Raw genomic sequence first — 20137 nt, 5'->3', positions numbered from 1 at the left:
GGGCTGGAGAAGTGAGAGGCTTGGTGAGTTCCCTACCTAAGGCAGAAGCTCACACACAGTGAACCACTAACAAGTACATTTCCTACAAATCCTGAGGGCAGTCTTCTCGAACTTCCTCTTTCACTGTGCAATCCAACAGGTCTATCTGTCTGTCTGTCCAGAGCTCTGCACACTCTGTGGTAGCCTTTCACTGGCTCTGTGTGCACACACATAACATAAAGCTACTTCAGCAGGCACAACAGGACAGTTTGTACCCGAGAGTTCCCATCAATTCTGGTTGCTATGGTAATACTCCCATGACCTGTGCTGCTACCATACTCTCTGCCAGGAGCCAGTTCCAACACACACAGTTAGGAGAGTCTGAACTTGTGAACTCAGCCTGCTCCAGGCCTGACTGCAAGCAGGCTGTGTTGTTACGTTCCACTCACCACCACTTCACTGACAGCTAACTCGGTGAATCACAGACCTAAAACTAAAATTTTTCAGAAAAAAACAAATTAATATATTGGACTCAAAATTCAGAAACTTTAGCCTTACAAAGGAAATCATTCAAAGAAGCATACAGCACAGACCAGGAGACCATTTCACATATCTGAGAAAGGAGCTGACACGACGCTAGCTCTCTGTGGGCAGTAAGGTAAAGGGGCCCATGGTAAAAAAATGCAAGTTGCTCACATACGTTGAAATGAGAACAGGCTATAAGAAAGATTAGAGTTCTTTATGTTATAGAACTAGAAGCCTAAAACACTGGGGGCGGTGGGGATGATGAATAAGAATGCTTATGGCAGCACATGAGATAACCAGATTCAACACGTAAGAGGAAGGAAAGGGTTCTGGGTAAGGGATGCAGGCCAGCTGGTCTTCCCAAACTCCCTTCTCTGAGGAACCAACGCACAATATTACTACATCTAATGTAGCTAACTGTAATAGATTAAACTGTAAGAAAGGGGAGCTGGAGCAATGGCTCAGCAGTTAAAAACACAGGATTTCCCAGCACCCATGTGGCAGCTTACAACTGTCTATAATTCCAGTTGCAGGGGATCTAATGACCTCTTCTGGCCTCAAGGTCACCAAGCATAAAAGTGGTGCACAGACATACAGGCAGGCAAAACACCCAAACACATAAAAATAATAAATAAACTGTAAGTAAAGGTGGCATCTGCCTCCATCTACTTCAAGAAAGAGATCCCAGACCATGCCATCATCAAAGTTAACTATGAACAACTGTACCTACTTCTTAGTAGTTCTAAGAATGAGGAGGGTTTAGTATATTAACGGCCTTGAGACATCTCCAAGGTTGGAGGAAGGAACAAACAGCTAGTAGACAGTCAAGGTCAACAACCAGCAAGAGCCATGAGATGGACAAGGGGAGGGTAGGCAGCTCATGAGATGGACAAGGGGGAGGGAGGGTAGCTTGCTAGCACTTTGTTTACTCCCACAACTGTGTCCTAAATCTTCACTGGCTTGGACAACAAACTGGACAGCACTGCCTTGGGTTCACTTTTGATAGTTAATTGAGTTTCCAGAATAAGCACAACTGGGCTGAGAATGGTCTTACCACACCCAAAATTCCTGCATCAGAGTCATATCTAAAAACTCTCAAGACTCAGGCAAGAAAACAAAAATCCAACCCAAAAAATAGGCAAAAGCTCTTAAGAGTCATTTCACCAAAAAGATACACACAAGACAGAAAAGGTGCAGAATACACTAAGTCATCAAGGACGGGGACATTGAAACTCCAGTGAGATACCATGTCACACATGTTGGTCCAGACAGGAAACCCAGACAACAATCCATGTGAAACTCACATCACTAGACCCTTTACTTCCTTGGAAAGTGAGTACCACAGTGTCATTGAGGAAGGGTGAGTTCACTCCTGGGTATTTTTATCAGAGAAATGAAACCTATGTCTACATAAAACTACGTAAGTACTTATAACACTCAGAACTGAAAACAGTTCACATGTCCATCAGTGGACCACCCATTACACAAACTCTCAGCAATAAAAAAACAAACAAACAAAACAAAACAAAAAACAAACCAATTTTTGGTACATCAACAGTCTGGGCAAGTATCAGACCCACAGAGAGATGTGAGAGAGACCCAATCAGAAGGTGACACACTCCGGTCCTGACATGTTTAAGAAGGTCACAGGTCAGTACTTTCTGGCTCCAGAGTGGCCCAGGTAGTCTTGTTCTTTTGAGGGCTGGCCTTGGCCTACATTTTGCAAATGTGTTTATTGGAAAGATAAGAATTCTATGCATGTGTGAAAACTTACATAATACCATACCAAAACAGCAAACTTTACTGTAAGAAATTTTTAAAATTTAAGTTTTCATTATAAAAAGTTAAGTAAATCACCAGCTAGAAAACCTCAAATAGGAAACAACTATATCTGCACCATTAGTAAAGAACCAATGAAACCCTAAGCTGATCAGGTTACCGCAGTCTCAGTCTACGTTCCCTTTCGTGGCACAGACAAATACTATGTAGTAGCCAGGTCTACACGGGACAACGCATGCATGTGCCGGAAGTAGAAAATCTGATGCTATGATATCAAATCAAACACTGAAGTGCTGGGTAGACGACTCAGCTGGGTGAAGTGCTTACCACACAACCAGGAGAACCTGAGTGTGCATTCCTAGCTGTGAGTGAAAAACAAGCACAGCAGTGCACATCTGTAATCTCAGCACTGGGGAGGTAGAGAGTTTCTGGGGCTTGCTGGCTAGCCAGTTTAACTGAAACTGTGGCTCCAGATCCGACTAGAGGCTTGGTTTCAACAGATAAGGTGGAGAGCAAATGAGACACCTAATGTTGACTTCTGGTCTCAACTGAACTGGTCGCACAAGCGCGCGCGCGCGCGCACACACACACGCACACACACACATCCTAAAACACTGAACACTGGGCATGATGGCACATCATTGTATTCCCAGCAGTTGGAATGTTGAGGCAGGAGGATCAGAAGTTCAAGGTCAGTTGCAGTTATATCAGGAATCTGAAGCCCTCCTAGGTATTACCTGGGATTCTGTCTCAAGCCCCTGCCTCCCCTCAAAAAAAAAAAAAAAAAAAAAAAAAAATTAATCAAACAAAACAAAATGAAACCCATCAGCCAGGTGTGGCAGTGTGTACCTGGGGAACTGAGTGAGGAGGAATACTTAAGCCTAGGAGTGTGAGACAAGCCTGGGCAGCATAGCAAGATCCTGGAATTCTGAGTCAGGTTGCATACTAGAAAGGATGGAGCCCATAGGCCAACCACCAGAAAAAACGGCACAGAGGCCCAGGTCTAGGAAGAAGCCCAGTTCCCTGAGGAGCAGAATGGACAGATCTGACCCAGCACTATGGTATAGAGACAGTGGGCAGATGCGATGTTGGGAAGAGACAGAACTCCCTACACTGAGAAGGCAGCCCTTCTGGGTGTGGTGCTTCAGGGTCTTCTCGAGCCGGGAGATGGTCCTGCACAGCTCTGCTTTCTCTCGGGTTGCTGCGCTGACGGCTTTTGAAAGGGCATCATTGTCTCTCAGCAGCTCATTCACCAGCTGGACTTGTAGCTCTGCCGCCATCTTTTTCTTGGAAAGGAGTAAACAAATGGTACAGCTGAGACCCCAAGATGTCAGGATTAGATGTTAAGATACAGAATACAGTACATAGTACACCCACAAGGACACACAGGGCAGATGGCCACTCACATGTCCACACAACAAGGGAGTAAGGGACCGCTGGTTAGCAAACAAGCTCCAAAGAAGCCGTGACCAATTCCCCAAAGACTCCATGTGCTGGGAGCTTAGTTTTAGCTCACTATCTAGGCAGAGCAAATGTACAGCATGGAGAAGCCCACTGTACCTTGGAGGAGGTAGGCATGCTCAGTTCAGACTTCAGTTCCTCAAGAGTATGCATTAAGGACGACACTGCCTTCTCATTTGATGACGTCCAATCTTTAATTGTCCTAAGAAATCAAACAGGTGTTTAAAAGGTTTATGTATACCCAAATGATTACACTCCTAAGCTGTTCAAGAATTCTCTGCTAATGGCACAAAGAAGATGCATTTGTGCAGCATTTCCTCTGAGAAAGCAAGGGATCCAGGTTTACACTTCAATGTGGTCGATTTGTCATGCTGGTGAGTCACTTCATTCAGAATCTTTGTCTATAACAGTGGCTTAGGAGGCACTCTTCTGACAAGAGTGGTGTGATGGAAGACTCACTATACCAGCAAAGAGACACATCTGTGAAATTCAGAAACCCTCAAACTTGAGCTGGCAGGAGTAGCCAACTGCCCACATCCCAACATCCCACTGCTTCCTGCTGGGTTGATCACTAACGACAGTGTACTCCTGGGTAGTAAGATGTCTCAACATATAAAAGCACTTGCTGCCAGGCCTGACCATCTGAGTTTGTTCATCCACTTGGTGGAAGGAGACAAGAGACTTTAACAAGCTGTCCTTTCACCCCTATGCGCTCACCCACACAGATACACATGCACAAAATAAATAAATATAATAATAAAAAAATTGAAGTGATGTCTAAATGAAACTGCCTGGAAATCATGGTGTCCAATGAATCAAATCCAGGTCCGGACAGGAAGCTATCCGAGCTGATAACAGCACCCCACCTTGATGGGCATGGACATGGCAGGAGGACAAGCTGAGGGAGCATCCAGGCCTGGACTCTCCACATCTAGGTGCATGTGAAAAACCAATCTCAGCATACCTTGAAGTCTATGAATAACAAGATTTTTTGTAACATTACAATGTGAAAATATGGTTTTATTTGCATTCCTTAGAAGATCTTGCCCATAATTCAACTAAACTCATGGAATAAGAAATTGTGCAGGGGACCATTAAGACACGGTCCTGAAATCAAAGCTGCCAAACACTTCTTTTTTTTCCACTTAAATAGTTTTGCTATATAGACCTTGTTGGCTTGGAACTGTGCAGACGAGGTCAGTCTTGAACTTGTGGTGGTACTCTTGTCTCTAGCTCCCTAGTGTGGGAATTACAGGCGCATGCCATTAGCTAAACTTCAGAATTTTCTTGATAATATAAACTGTCATGGAATGGATGGGGGTGGGTACTGGTGGCCACTGACTACCATGTGCGCGTGCGTACCTGTCCACAGTGCGGTCGGTGAAGCTTATGAGGAGCCCAGCCGCACACAGGAGCTGCTGCCGTATCTTCTCCAGCTCCTGTTGCTGCTCCTGAACACGGTCCAGCTCCAGAGAACCCAGGCGGGGGGAGCTCCGGCAAGGGCCGTCCCCCTCAGTCGCCTTCTCTTTCCACCTCAGCTCTCTCACCATCTCCTGAAGCTGCTCGATTTTATGCTCATCGCGCTGGCGCTGCAACTCTAATTCTCGCTGTTACAATGGCAAGAACAATGGAAAAGACCGTTAAGAGTTTTCCAAAAGAAACTTTGCTGTTGGGCTTAGTGGGGCATGCCTACTTGGGAGGTAGAAGCAGGGGGATCAGGAGGTGGTGGCTGGCCTGGGTGTACACAGTAAGTCTAACTAAAGCCAACTAGAGCAACACAGCAAGACCTCATCTCAAAACAAAACAGGCCCTCAACAATTATCTGGCCAAAGACCAGCAGGGTCATGTAGCACCTCACAGGAAAAACCCAACACAGACCAACCACAGCACCTTTAAAAAAAGGTGTCTACACTCTGTTTATTGGCCCTCTACCAAGATCCCGACAATGAATCCACTCACCACCGTCAACAGAGTCAGGCAACCCGCACAGCATAGTCTACACCGCAGTCTCAGCTTAGGTTTCGGCCAAGTCCAAGGGAAGCCCTTGGGTAATCAGCAGAGGAGCCTGCTGACACAGAGGCTGACACAGGCTGAACCTCGTTTATGTCTATGCACGTCCCAACACACACGTCAGCAGAGGAGGACAACAACATGCATATGACAAATCATGCCTGCCAGGGGTGGCCCTGTGGCCTCGAGCCTGACCTAATTGGTCATCAACCTAGCTTCATAAAATGGAAGTGACCAGTGCCATGGTATTGTAGAGCTGCTAGACTCTGACTGGGTACAGGGTAAAGGGCAACCAATTCCTGGACCCTCCCTGATGAGGTGGTGTCGAGTTACCAGGTAGGGTAAGAGGTGCCTCGGGGAAGGCCAAAAAAGGCCTCAGAAAAGCCACAGCGGTGAAGCGTTTTTATCTAATATATCACACAGCATGGCAGATTCTCAGGGGTACCAGAGGACCTTTTGTGCAAAAGGTGTGAGTGGAATTGCAAGATCCCAAGACAGAAACACAGAGATGAGCTTGCTTTGCTGGAGAGAGAGTTCAGAATCAGACCCGAGCCCACAGAAGGCTTCGGGGAGACAGGTTACAGCGTCACACCCAGCACAGCTCACAGGAAACCAGCTTTCTGACATTACTTCAGTGTTTCTGCTCCATTAGCAAGCAGAGATCCATCATTCTTAATCTCCCAGGTGAGTAAAGCGAAGTAGACATTGTTTAGAAAAGAGGGTCCTGGGCTGTAATGTCCGGGCCAGGCTAGGAAATGGGGCTATGATCCAACCACACTGATCCTGTGCAAGGTAGATACCTCCAGCAGGAGGCACATCAGATTGAGATATGCCGCCATGAAATGCTGCTACTACATCAGGAAACATCCTCTTTGTTTTAATTAGTTCTAAGCAACTGAGACATCTTTCATTTTTACAGAAAAAAAAAAAAAAAGATCAAAATGAAACAAAAGGTTTGCTGGAGAATGGAAATGGCTTGGGGGGCTGGTTCTTGAATGTGAAGACCTTTCAGGAACTGCACTGGTTGAAGATGCTTGTTGGAGGGGAGGGGCAGGGGAAGGCAAAGGCAGCATACAGTCCTGGCTCCCGACACATGCTGCATCCTTCAGGGCACACACACCACCACACACACACACACACACACACACACACACCCGTCTGGCCTGACTACTTCACAATGGTCCACCTGCCTACACCTCTGAGCCATACCTCTAAGGCCATTTGTGTTTTCTACTATGTGCAGTGACAAAAATACTATACTATTTTGGAGGGCAGTATTTGTTGCTGAAGTTGGACTTTCTACTAAGAAAAGTTTTCATACAAATTTAGAGTCTGAGTATTAAAGTATGTACCTGAAGAATTTTTTTTTAATGTCCTTATTGGCTCTTTTTTTAACTTTACTTTATGTGAATTGGTGTGAAGGTGTCAGATCCTCTGGAACTAGAGTTACAGACAATTGTGAGCTGCCATGTGGGTGCTAGGAATTGAACCCAGGTGCTCTGGAAGAGCAACCAGTGATCTTAACCACTGAGCCATCTCTCCAGCCCCCTGGAGAATTTTTTTAAGCAGCAAAAAAAGGACCAGTGGATTAGAGTAGTGGTTCTCAACCCGTGGGTCACGACTCCTTGGTGGGGAGGGTGAACAACCCTTTCACAAAGACACATATCAGAGATAACCTGCATATCAGATACTAACATTACAATTTATAACAGTAGCAAAATTACAGTTATGAAGTAGCAGCATAATCATTTTATGGTGGGGGGGGTCAACAGCATGAGGAACTGTATTAAAGGGTCTTAGCGTTAGGAAGGTTGAGGACCACTGGCTCAGAGGGTAAAGGTGCTTGCCAAAAAGCCTGACACCCTGAGTTCAATCCTCAGAACCCACATACAGGTAGAAGGAGAGAACCAAATCCTCGAATTTATTCTTTTGACTTCCACGTGCTCAGCACAGCCTGAATGTACATGCATGCACATACACGCACTGAGAAAATAAACTTTAATGTGGTATATGTTCACTGGAAACCTTAAAGTCATCCGGACACACAGGCCAGTCACAAGAGTGTACATACTGGGAGGTTCCACTAACACAAAGTGTCTTAAACACTCATAGAGACAGACAGATCAGGGATTCCCTGGGCTAGGCACGGGGAAAGGCAAGTGACTTCTCAACAAACATGGAGCCCCACTGGAGTGTCATCACTTTTCACAGATTTCCTAAATTGTTCTGACATAATGCATCTCTACATCACCGATGGCCCAATTTAGATCAGGGGAGTTGATGTATGGGAACCCTCTCACAGTAGAATATTAAGCACATCCCTGATGGGCATTTACAAAGCTAATGTTATTAGACTGATTTATTCTTCTGAACATTTAGAAATGTGCAGCTTTGTTTTTAGAAACAAATGTTCCTTCCGTAACTGCTAAAGACAAAGCCACTGGTTCTGGTCTAAATAGCAAGTTCCAGGATAGCCAGGGCTACACAGAGAGACTCTATTTCAGAGAAAATAAATAAAATAAAAGGGAGAATACTTCCCAGTGCAGCCCAGAAAGGCATTGCTACTCTGATCTAAACCCAGAGATAACATAAAACTATAGGCTAATATCTGTGGGATGGTCTGTATGTCAAGTGTGTTGCTGATTGGTCAATAAATAAATCACTGATTGGCCAGTGGCTACGCAGGAAGTATAGGCGGGACAAGGAGGAGAATAAAGCTGAAGTGGAAGTGGAAGGCTGAGTCAGAGAGACACTGCCAGCCACCACAATGACAAATAGCATGTGAAGATGCCGGTAAGCCATGAGCCATGTGGCAAGGTATAGATTAATGGAAATGGATTAATTTAAGCTGCAAGAACAGTTAGCAAGAAGCCTGCCACGGCCATACAGTTTGTAACCAATATAAGTCTCTGTGTTTACTTGGTTGGGTCTGAGCAGCTGTGGGACTGGCAGGTGAGAGAGATTTGTCCTAACTGTGGGCCAGGCAGGAAAACTCTAGCTACAAATAACCCTTCTGAACACAGATGCAAACATTCTAACAAGAGAACAACAAACTGAATACAGCAGATGAACAGAATTGTTCACCACGACCAAGTGGAACTCTAACAGGAATGAACAGCTGGTCATCCGGTGTAAACCAATCACTGTAATATTCTATCACAGAGTAAAAGATGAACCTGCAGACATGAAACACTGGCAGGATACAAAAAAAAAAAAAAACAAAACAAAACAGGGCTGGAGAGATGGCTCAGTAGTTAAGAACACTGGCTACTTTTCCAGAGGACCCGGGTTCAATGCCCAGCAACCACATGACAGCTCCCAACTGTCTACTAACTTTAGTTACAGGGGATCAGACACACTCACAGACATACAAGCAAAACACCAATGCAATCAAAATAAAAATGTGAGTCATTTAAACAAAACAAAACAAACAAACACAAAACTCAGTAACTTTTCTATCAATAAAGAACTTGCCAAAAAAGAAATGGAGGGGGTGATACCTTCAAAAATGCAAAACAAACCCTCCCAAAACAAACAAAAACACAACAACCTAGAAATAAACATAAAGAAGGAAGTTAAAGACCTCTACAATAAAAACCTTAAGACAATGAAGACAGTAAGTGGACGTTATAAGACGGAAGAACTCTTCATGCTCATGGACTGATAGAATTGCCATTGTGGACAGTGGTCTACAGATTCAATATAATCCCCATCAAAACCCAACAACATTCTTTACACAACTGAAAAAAAAATCCTAAAATTCATATGGAAGCACAAATAGTCATGGCGACCCTTAGCAGAAAGGACAGTGCCGGAGAGATCATAATTCCTGACCTCAGACTACACCACAGAGCCACAGTCATAAACCAGACAATGTGATTACATGAAAGGAACCTCTGCGGTCAAAGGCTGTAACGGAGTACAGAACACGGCTAGAAAACGGAGGGAAAACCTGCTAACCACACACAGGCAGGGATTAACATCTAGAACTAATAAAGAATTGCAAAAATTAGACAGTGAAAAATACTTCACTCTTCACAAGCACAGAAATGGAACCAGCCTAGACATACATCAACAGAAGAATGGATACATAAAATGTGTTCCACATACACAACAGAATTGTACAGTCATGAAGAAAAATGAAATGCAGGAAACTGAAATGGATGAAACTGGACTTCATTATATTAAGTGAAATAAGCCACACTGAGAAAAATTTAAATTTTATATATATGGCTGTGTGTGTATATACATGTATGTATTTCTATGTAAGTGTCTAAGAAACTACAAGTGGGATCACAAAAGGAGAGGAAGTGATATTAAAGGAGGTGAGTAAAGAAGATAATGGGATGCACGTGCTATGAAAGCAGACTGTGTATGGGGGTGGGGGGGGACCTTAGAGGGGAAAGGAACCAACCAGCGAGCAGCAGAGCTGTGAAAGACAATGAACAAGAACAAAATATAACGAATGACACATGTGAATGAAAATACCAGGATGACACTCATTATTTTGTATGCTAACCTAAAAATTTGATGAAAATTAAAAAACAAAATAAAAAAAGAATGAGAGAGATCATTTTCAAATTCAAGACTTGCAGGGCACCCAAAGAGCCCAGCAATACTTAGAACAACAGAGCAGTCACACTTCTAACTCCAAAGCCTATCACAAAGCTAGAGTGAGCCACACGGCGTGGTGTCAGCATAAAAAGGAACGGAGCGGGGACAGGAGTAAGTCCCAGTGACTTGTCATGACCTCCGGTCACTTAGGACCTGTAAAGACTTATGATCTGCTGGAGGATTGCTCTCACCAGCTTCTCCTTGTCTTTCTGCAACTTCTTCTTTTCCACGTCTGCTCGGCTGGACCTCCTCTCCATCCTCCTTGCATCCTTGAGTCCTTCTTGCTCTTTCACTCTGGTGGATAACTGTTCTAATTCTGCCTGTAACCAAGTTGATTTCTCCCTCTCTCTCTCCAGACAGTATCCCAGCTCCTGCTTGTGGGTCTGCAAGGCATCCACGGCTGATCTCAGGTTGCCACTTACCTCCTTCTCTTTCCTGAGCTCTACACAGCGCTCCTGAGCCTGAGATTCCAGTTGCTGCTGTATGTGTGCAGCCTGTTTCTGCACCTTCTCAAGCATGGTTTCCAGCTCCAGTGCACGAGCCTTCTCTGCTTTGAGCTTCCGCAGTAAGGCATGCTGCACTTGTGTCTCCTGGCGGGCACAGGCCTCCTGCGCGTTGCGGCTCAGCTGCTCCGTCAAAAGCCGCTCATGCTGCAAGGCCTCTGAAAGCTCGAGCGAGCGGCTCCTCTCAGCCTCTAGGCTCTTCTGCAGCTCACAAAGCTGGCCCTTCTCCTGGGCCAGCAAGGCTTCGCAGCGGGAGGACTCGATCTGCAGCTCCTTCTGCAGGTTGTCCTTGGCCGCACGCTCGTGTTTTAAAGCAACGCACAGTTGGTTATTTTGAGCACGCTGCTTCTCCAAAGACATTTTTAACTCCTATGTTGATGGAGAAAACAAGATTGTGACAATTAATACCAAGAGGAAAAGGATCTAGATGGTTTTCTTATTTATACTTTCATTCAGAAATCAGAACTTTCCAAAGTTATCCTATGGGTAAATCCGTGCACAGGACTGCATAAATGAAATACTGTGTGGTTGAAGTATTGAGTAAGCACGTGCACACATCTTGATCAAGAGGGGGCCCATTCTCCCTTTCTTAGAAATCCCCAAACGCCAGGATGCTCAAAGACACACCCGACATGTGTTGTTTAAAGTCATACACTGTAGCAGAAGACTGAGCTATGGGGCACCTGCTGAACCTGTGGCTCACAGACCCCACATGCTTAACACTTATCTGCTCTGAGATCCTTAGACACTGTGCATCATCCAGATAGCCACAAGGAGGTTGTGTGACACTGGGTACATCAGCCACACTCCAGGGCTGGCATCATTCTCGGAAGTAGCTGACCAAAACAAATTGGACTCCATTTGTGTGTGTGTGTGTGTGTGTGGGGGGGGAATCTAATCAAAACATATTGTATGAAATTTTCAAAAATTAAAATAAAACACTTTAAAAACTAAGTAAGTAAAAATCAATGGAAATGCTCAAAGACCATAGCTAGGAGTAATCAACAACCAACAAGGCACCACAGATATCCACCTCTGCCACTGCCAGGTGCTATTTTACTTCAAATACAGCGTTGGTCCTACTTCCAGTGTCCTGGCCTAGTCTGGCCACCCCTGCCTGAGCAGCAAGCTATTTCTAGGATTCTACCTGGAGCTGCCTTACCTGCCACCACCACCCAGAGGTCCCTTCTACACTGCATCCTCTCCACCCAGGAAGGTCTCACACATCTTTCTCACACATCTTTCTCTAGGGTCTAGCCCAGTGAGTCTCTTTCAGCCTCTCTACAAACAAATTTCTCTCCAGCCTGCCAGGGATAACTCAGGTCCCACCTACAATGTCCTGAACTAGTCTGACTACCCTGCATGGCCACCAATCTCTAGGCTTCTAATAGGGCCCTATTCCCAAACCCCTTCCATACCACATCCAACCTGTCTACCCAGCTAGATGTACCCCACACTCCCAGGTTAGACCAGGAGGCACATCCTGTACACCAGCCCAGTCCCTGACTCCATTTCACTCAAGCCATCTCCAACCTCTAGGCCCGGTGCTTACACGTCCTCTCTTCTGCCCCAACCTGTTTTGTCCACATCAGATTTAGGACTAACAAGTCCACATGCCTAGATCTCATCATAGCAATAACAACATGAAAGATCAAGCCAACATCTCCTCTCCAAACCCACCAGAAATGGAGAGATGAGAATTATCTGGATGAACCCCAGAACACAGACTTTAAAAGACAAGCATTAACTTCTTAAAAGAATTCCAGGAGTTTAAAGAAGACACAACTCAGTGAAATGAGAAGAAATGGCTGAGTGACACCCAGAGGCTGGTGGAAATGAAGATAATCCAGGACTTGAGAAAAGACTTCAATAAGGGGACAGAAACACTGAAGAAGACCCAAGCCGAAATAAAGATGGAATTGGAAAACCCAATAAACTCAACTTGAAAACTTTTTTTGGTAGTCCAGCCATTATGAAAATCAGTGTGGCAAAGTCTCAAAAGGCTAAAAATAGTCCTAGCACATGACCCAGCTACCCCACTCTGCGGCACATGCCCACAGGACTCAACATCCCACTCCACATATACTGCTCAGGCACATTCACGCTGCCATATTAACAAGAGCAGGAAATGGAAACAACCTAAACGTCCTTCAATTGACTAACAGATAATGAAAATGTGGTACATCTACACTATGAAATACTATGCAGCTGTAAAGAAGGATCAGATCCACTTTGTAGGCATAGATGGACCCAGAAAAGACCATACATACTGAGGTAACAAGAACCACAACCCACAGGTTCTTTCTCATTTGAAGCTCCTAGCTCCAAATAGCCAGAGGTGAGCACGCACCCTGGAGTAACTTCAGAAACCAGCAAAGGAAAGGGGATCATGTGGGGGGTGGAGGGGGAGAGTGGGACAGGAGGCCACAAGGGATCTGACAGGGGAAATGGAGGGGGCGGGCTGTAATTATGAAGGGGAAGGGAGAAAATACAGAAGGAAGGTGAAACACAGAAAGGATGTCTAGAAAGTTATAAGGAATCAAACTACTATGTACCAAAAAAAAAACAAACAAATGAAAAACCTCTTATACATGTAAGTCTGTATGTAAACATCCATAGATAGTTTAAACAAAATTTTCTCACTTGGTTGACAATACTCCCTTTAACAGCCAATGACTACCTCACAAAAAACCCAACCCCAGGCATGACAAGCCCTTTTTTGAGTTGTTGGTCAGAGTGCTAGCTAGTTTGTGAACTTGACACAAGCTAAAGTCATCTGAGAGAGGAGGGAACCTCAACTGAGAAAATACTTCCTTAAGATTAGGCTGTAGACAAGCCCATAGGGCATTTTCTTAATTAGTGATTGCTGTGGGAGGGCCCAGACCACTGTGGGTGGTGTGACCCCAGGCTAGTGGTCCCAGGTGCTATAAGAAAGCAGGCTGACAGGAGTTGGAGATTTATTTTAGCTCAGTGGTAGAGCGCTTGCCTAGCAAGCGCAAGGCCCTGGGTTCGGTCCTCAGCTCTGGGGAAAAGATAAAAAAAAAAGAGAAAGCAGGCTGAGCAAGCCATGGGAAGCAAGCTAACAGCAGCACTCCTCCGTGGCCTCTACCGTCTACTTCCAGGTCCCCGCCATGGCTTTGAGTTTCTGCTATGGCTTCCTTCGATGATGAACATGGATGTGTACGCCAAACAAACCATTTCCTCCCCCAAGTTGCTTTTTGGTCATGGTGTTTCACCACAGCAATAGTAACCCTAACTAAGACAGTCAGGGTTGTCCAAGAGACTCCCAAAACATTACAGGCTATTGCTATAGCCCTTGGTTGTTCCCCAAAGGGACAAAGGTAAGTTCCTATTGCTAAAACACCATGCACTGCAGACACATGGCCCAGAGGCCACTGATTGGAGCTGATCTGAATGTCTTCTCCTTGAGGACTAGTGTTCACCATTCAGAAGGTACCATGCCAGCCTCCAAAGGAGGGAAGCAACAGATAGTCCTAGCCAGCTATAGTGACTATGAACCACAATGACAACCAGTTTGGCACAATAACTCCAAGGGTGCAGTAGTGGTAACCAAGAGCTTTCTTCTAATTGGACTTAGACCCACTCACAAAGGGAAATCATGCCTGGTACTGGAAACCGAGCCAATAACCCAGGACTGGTGAAGTCATGGATCTTGGAGGAGAATCTATACCCACGACTTTATTAAGTAGCATAACCCTCAACTATGCTCTAAATATGTCCTTCTACCCACAGGTAAGTGTAGCCTTCACCTCTCAAGGAAACTTCCATTTGCAACGGATGGAGACCATTACAGAAAACAATCACAATGCAGAGCTGTGGAATCCAGTCCCATTGGATACGTCTTTAAAACAACTCCCACACCTAAGGCTCAGGAAACATTGGGTAAGGGGGCAGAAAGACTGTAAGAGCCAGAGATCAGAGTTTACTGTGAGACGGTGTCTCCAAGCAATCTCAGAAGCTACCAGCATGACTGAAGAAGTCTCACCAACATGATTGCCTGAACGTGAGCTGAGCAAGGACACCAACAGACATGCCAAAGTGGATAGGGAAAGACCCTGAGGCCCCAAGCCTACATACAGGACTACAGGCAACTAAGGAATGCCAGAGGCGGAAAAAGCTTTCCCCATGGAACTTAACTGGTTATCCAATACCAAATGGCCAGCCCTAAAAACATCCATACAAGTAACAGTATACAGAATGAACAGGTTGAATTCAGACCACGGATTTGAAAGAGAGCAAACTGGGCTATATGGGAGGGTTTCAATGGAAGGGAACAGGGAAATGACATAAGTTTTATCATAATCTCAAAAATAAAATAAATAACAAGGGCAGCGGTTGCACACGCCTTTAATCCCAGCACTCGGGAGGCAGAGGCAGGCAGATCTCTGTGAGTTCAAAGCCAGCCTGGTCTACAGAGGGAGATCCAGGACAGATACCAAAACTACACAGAAAAACTGTCTCGCAAAACCAAAAATAAATAAATAACAATATAGCCTTATTTTGTCTTAAATTCCTTCCAGCTGTGGTGCCATAAAGAAGAGTAAGAAAGCAGTCACCTCCAGGGCCCTGGAGCTCTGGCCCTCCCTCTGCAGGTGCCGCAGCGTCTGCTCCTCCTGCTGGGCCTGCAGAGCTCGCTCCTTTCCTCGCTCACACTCCAGCTCCTCAAGTACAACCTTCAGCTCATTCTCCTTCCCGTCCAGCATGGCTCTGGAAGGGAAACAACGGGTAGCAACCAGCCCTATGTAAGGGGAACGTTCTGGCAGGGACCCCTCTCGTTAGTCTCACATCTAAACCCCACAGCTCCCACAGCACCGGCCAGCCGAAGCAGAAGTTGTTCCACTGTGTGACTTCTACCCACAGTCACACCACATGGCCATACCTGAGCCGCAGGACCTCCTGCTGCACCTGGTCCAGGGACTCCAACAGCCTTGTGTTCTCCTGCTTGCACGCATGCAGCTCCGATTTCAGATCCTGTACTGCACTCTGTTCCACCATCAGGAGCTTGCGGACATCACTCGCCTTCTCTTGTTCTTGGTTCAAGGTTTTCTGTAAGTCATGGGCTATGCACTTTTCCTGCTCAACTTTGTATGCCAATAGTTCAACTGAGAAAGATGAAAACATTAGACAGCATTAGCCAGAAATCCATAATGCACCACATGAACCAAGTTAAACTATACATGATGGTGATTTGGTGGAGATGGGTTCCTGTGAGGGAGAAATGGTATTTCTGTGAGCTGGAAGCCACTGTCTCTAAGGGAGCCAGAGCCACTCAGAGACACGTCCCTTTGTCTTCTGAGCCCATTTTTTCCTTAGGTACTAATCTCCTGGTCAGGACATGTCCCTGAGACCTAGAGCACCAGCCAACCTCACACATATACCTACAACAGAGACAAGTCAAGGCCCACATGACTTCACTGTAAAATTCTCCCAGAACTCAGGAAGAAACTAGCCTGGTTCTGCAGAGTCCTCTGAAACACAGAAGGTAACACGGGTTCTTACAAGGCCAGTGCTTTGCCAACATGAGAATCAAAAAAGAGTCCAAGCCAGGCGGTGGTGGCACACGCTTTTAATCCCAGCACTTGGGAGGCAGAGGCAGGTGGGTCTCTGTGAGTTTGAGGTCAGCCTGGTCTACAGAGCGAGATCCAGGAAAGGCACAAAGCTACACAGAGAAACCCTGTCTCAGAAAAAAAAAAAGAGTCCAAGACTGCAGACCAGGACGCATGTAAACAGACAAAACATTGAGTACAGCCCAGACATGCACATGACCCAGCATGAGGATGATTACTTGAAAGAAACCAGACAACATCAGAGATACTGACCCACACAAAAGGGTAAACAACTGAATGTCAGGAAGGTTGTCAGGCTAAGGCCTGAGCAATACAATGGCTAGAGAGATGTTCCGTTTGTTCACAGATGCTGTCTATAAAAAATTCCTTAACAACATCTATTAACTGTGAAAACCTACATATACCAAGATCCGGAATTCCACTGACAGATCTAAACACTTGCGCCCACTCAGGGCCACTGGGCCTTTGCATCTGAGGGCCTGGCAATGCCCCTTGCCTCAAGCATCCTAAGTAGAGTGGGCAGGGCAGGTGAGGGTGAGCTGCACGAGATGACAGCGGCACCCACCTTGTCTTCGTAGCTGGTGCTCCCGCTGGCTCCCACGGGCCTCTGTGCTCGTCAGTGCTGCACACAACTGCTGCAGCTTCTCTTGGTTCTGTAGGTGTGTCATGCGGAGCTGAGCACGCAGAGCCTGAATCTCAGACAGCAGGCTGCTCCTGTCCGGCAGACATAGTTGTCCCTGGACCTTCTGCAGGTCTCCCTAGACGATGGGGAAGAACAGATGAGGTGTAAATGCTGGATGACAAACACCCAGGCTAGGAGGAAGCCAGGCACGTCTCATCCTGCACGGCTCATCCTGCACGGCTCCATCCTTCCAAACCCAAGCTTCCAGCGCTGTTGTTAACAAATCTGACGACCACTTAAGGGTGTAACAGGTGCACAGTGGCCCAGGGCCTCACCTCCAAGGCCCTTTCCTGACCATTCTGGACCCAGTGTAGTGCTGCATCAGCACCTCAACTTCAAGTCTAGACTTCTCATCTGGAGGCAGTGACACAAACAGGATGTCCAGCGTCCTACCATGCTAATGTCCTCTGGCCCATGAGCAGCATGCTGAGCAACGCAAGTGAGCCCAGAGAGCCTGTTTTATTTTTGTTTTATTTTATTTTTGTTTTATTTTATTTTTGTTTTATTTTATTTTATTTTTTTATTTTTTTTATTATTTTATTTTATTTTATTTTATATTTTATTTTATTTTATTTTTTGGTCAGTTATGTCCAGGGGAGAAAGACTAAGAGAAAAACCCACCAAGCACATTAGTGCCAACTGTTACAGGATATCTGATCATACTGTGAATCCTGAAATTGTGTTATTTATTGGAAAAACCTCCTTCTAGCTATGGTGTGGCCCAGCCCTAGCACACACTTTTGAATCCAAGAATTTTCTGCTTGAATATTGTAAAGAGGATCAACCACAGGTCAAGAGGTGGAGCAAACAACCAGCTGACAGGAAGTGAAGAAGAAAAAAGCAATAGCGAGTAAGAGAGAGTCAGGAGGACGGAGAGAGAGACACAGGAAGTAGAAGAACGGACACTGAGTTGGAGGAGTCTTTTCCTGGGATGTTGGAGAAGAGGAAAGTGCTTTCCCCACCTGAGCTAGCAGGATTCCACGCCAGCATCAGACTCCCAAGTCTTTATTGGTAAAACAATTGAGATTTTGTCAAGCACCACACTTACACGTGAAAGCATATTACACAGGTTTTCCTCAGCCAGTGGTCACCACATTCCAAAGTTTAGAAAAACATGTAAACCAAAATTTTCCTAAAAGATAGACCGCCCCCCTCCCCTGCCACCTTATACCCTCCAGAAGGTGGTCAATTATGGTTGATATATTGTGTATCCTAATAAACTTATCTGAGGGTCAGAGAACAGAACAGCCACTAGATTAGACATAGAGGTCAGAAAATGGTGGCACACACGCCTTTAATCCTATCCTTGGGAGGCAGAGATCGTCCGGATTTCTGTGATTCAAGGGGACACTAGGAACAGAGCCAAGTGTGGTGGCACACACTTTTAATCCCAGCACCTGAGATCTCGTGTCCTTGCTTGGGAAAGACACATGCCTTTAATCCCAGAAGTGATGGCAGGAAGCAGAAAGGTATAAGGCGTGAGGACCAGGAACTAGAGGCTTTTTAAGCTTTTAGGCTTTTGAGCAGCAGTTCAGCTGAGATCCATTCGGGTAAGGACTCAGAGGCTTCCAGTTTGAGGAAACAAGATCAGCTGAGAAGTTGGCAAGGTGAGGTTAGCTGTGGCTTGTTCTGTTTCTCTGATCTTTCAGCGTTCACCCCAATCCCTGGCTCCGGGTTTGTTTTTTTATTAATAAGACCTTTTAAGATTCACGCTACAGTAAATCAAAGCCTAGATTCAAGGCTGCTGCTCACCTGCTCTTGAATAACCTTCTCCAGCCTCTTGAACAGGGCGTTATAATCCCCTAGGTCTAAGCCGTAGGCTCTCGGCTGCAGCTCAGCATTCTCCTGCTCCCTGGCAAACACTTCTTGTATGGCCCGCAAAAGCTCCTCATTCCACGTAAGTTGTGCTTCCGAAGACTCCTATAAATGAGAAACAAGAGACTCAGTGCTGGGCTGGGGTGCAGGCTTCGTGGCAGAGGCTTGCCCACGTACAAGGCGCCTGCTTTAAACCCTCATCCCGCCACACACACAGTCCTTGTGCTCTCACCAGTGTGCACGGCAAGTGCTAAGAACTGAATGTGTCCCACCAATTCACACGTTCAGTCCTAGTCCCCAAAGTGAGGAACAGCACACTATGACTAACCGTGATCACAACGTGGGGCTTCATTGATAACACTGTGGTTGCTGTGGATTTTTTTCTGTATGCTGTGAATATATGTTGCTCTGACTGGTTGAAAAATAAAATGCTGATTGGCCAGTGGCCAGGCAGGAAGTATAGGTGGGATAAGCAGACAAAAAAGAATTCTGGGAAGAGGATGGCTGAGTCGGGAGATGCCAGCCCACTGTCAAGGGAGCAGCATGTAATGGCACACAGGTAAAGCCACAGAACACATGGCAACATATAGATTAACAAAAATGGGCTGAGTTTACATGTAAGAGCTAGTCAGTAGTTAGCCTGAGCTAATGGTCAAGCAGTTTTAATATAAGCTTCTGTGTGTTTACTTGGGTCTGAGCGGCTGCGGACTGGGCGGACACAGGAGAACTTCAACTACACACGGTTATCTCTACATCCTCTCTCTGCTGCAGGAGGAGGAAGCAACTGCAAACTGAGTCCTGAACTCTCACCAGAGTCAGCCTGGAGCCTCCACACAGGTCAGAAACTTTAAACCATTCAGTCTGTGGTGTTTACCATGGCAGCTGAGTAGATGGAGAGTAGCAGAAATCAGACTGCCCAGCATAACTCAGGGTGTGAGAGGCAACGCTTTCCCCAAAATACTGACAGTTCTCTAAGAACACAGCCCCTGGTAAGCTGACAACTCACCAGTGGAGACCACTGTGGTCTCTGAACGAAAAGGGCCCCCAGAGGCGTTATTTGAAAGGATTAGGGTATTCGGCCTTGTTGGAGTAGGTGTGGCGGCTTGGCTTTGAGGTTCCAAGTCAGACCCAGTGGCTCTTTCTCTTCCTGCCTGCTGATCTAGATGCAGAATTCTAGGCTC

At 45.8% G+C, this 20137-nt stretch overlaps 1 protein-coding gene across 4 annotated transcripts in view; it reads right to left on the bottom strand.

Moving 5' to 3' along the window:
• The window catches only part of Pcnt (pericentrin), a 109418-nt gene that overhangs the window by 13837 nt on the left and 75444 nt on the right, over window positions 1–20137 (bottom strand). For 2 of the 4 annotated variants that reach the window (XM_059243821.1, XM_059243820.1), the window contains 8 exons: window positions 18894–19061; window positions 17025–17217; window positions 15772–15994; window positions 15449–15599; window positions 10791–11240; window positions 5107–5351; window positions 3844–3946; window positions 3396–3569 (listed from right to left, as the gene is read on the bottom strand). In XM_059243821.1, coding sequence (XP_059099804.1) covers window positions 3396–3569; window positions 3844–3946; window positions 5107–5351; window positions 10791–11240; window positions 15449–15599; window positions 15772–15994; window positions 17025–17217; window positions 18894–19061 — 1707 coding nt within the window. Of the gene's footprint in view, window positions 1–3395; window positions 3570–3843; window positions 3947–5106; window positions 5352–10559; window positions 11241–15448; window positions 15600–15771; window positions 15995–17024; window positions 17218–18893; window positions 19062–20137 lie in introns of all 4 variants that reach the window. The other 2 variants (XM_059243819.1, XM_059243818.1) reach the window with 2 other exon arrangements.

Source organism: Peromyscus eremicus, chromosome 16_21 (assembly GCF_949786415.1).
Source record: "Peromyscus eremicus chromosome 16_21, PerEre_H2_v1, whole genome shotgun sequence".
In the NCBI taxonomy this organism is placed as follows: Eukaryota; Metazoa; Chordata; class Mammalia; order Rodentia; family Cricetidae; genus Peromyscus; species Peromyscus eremicus.
Note: the sequence above shows the minus strand (reverse complement) of the source record. Positions and strands in the feature narration are given on the sequence as shown.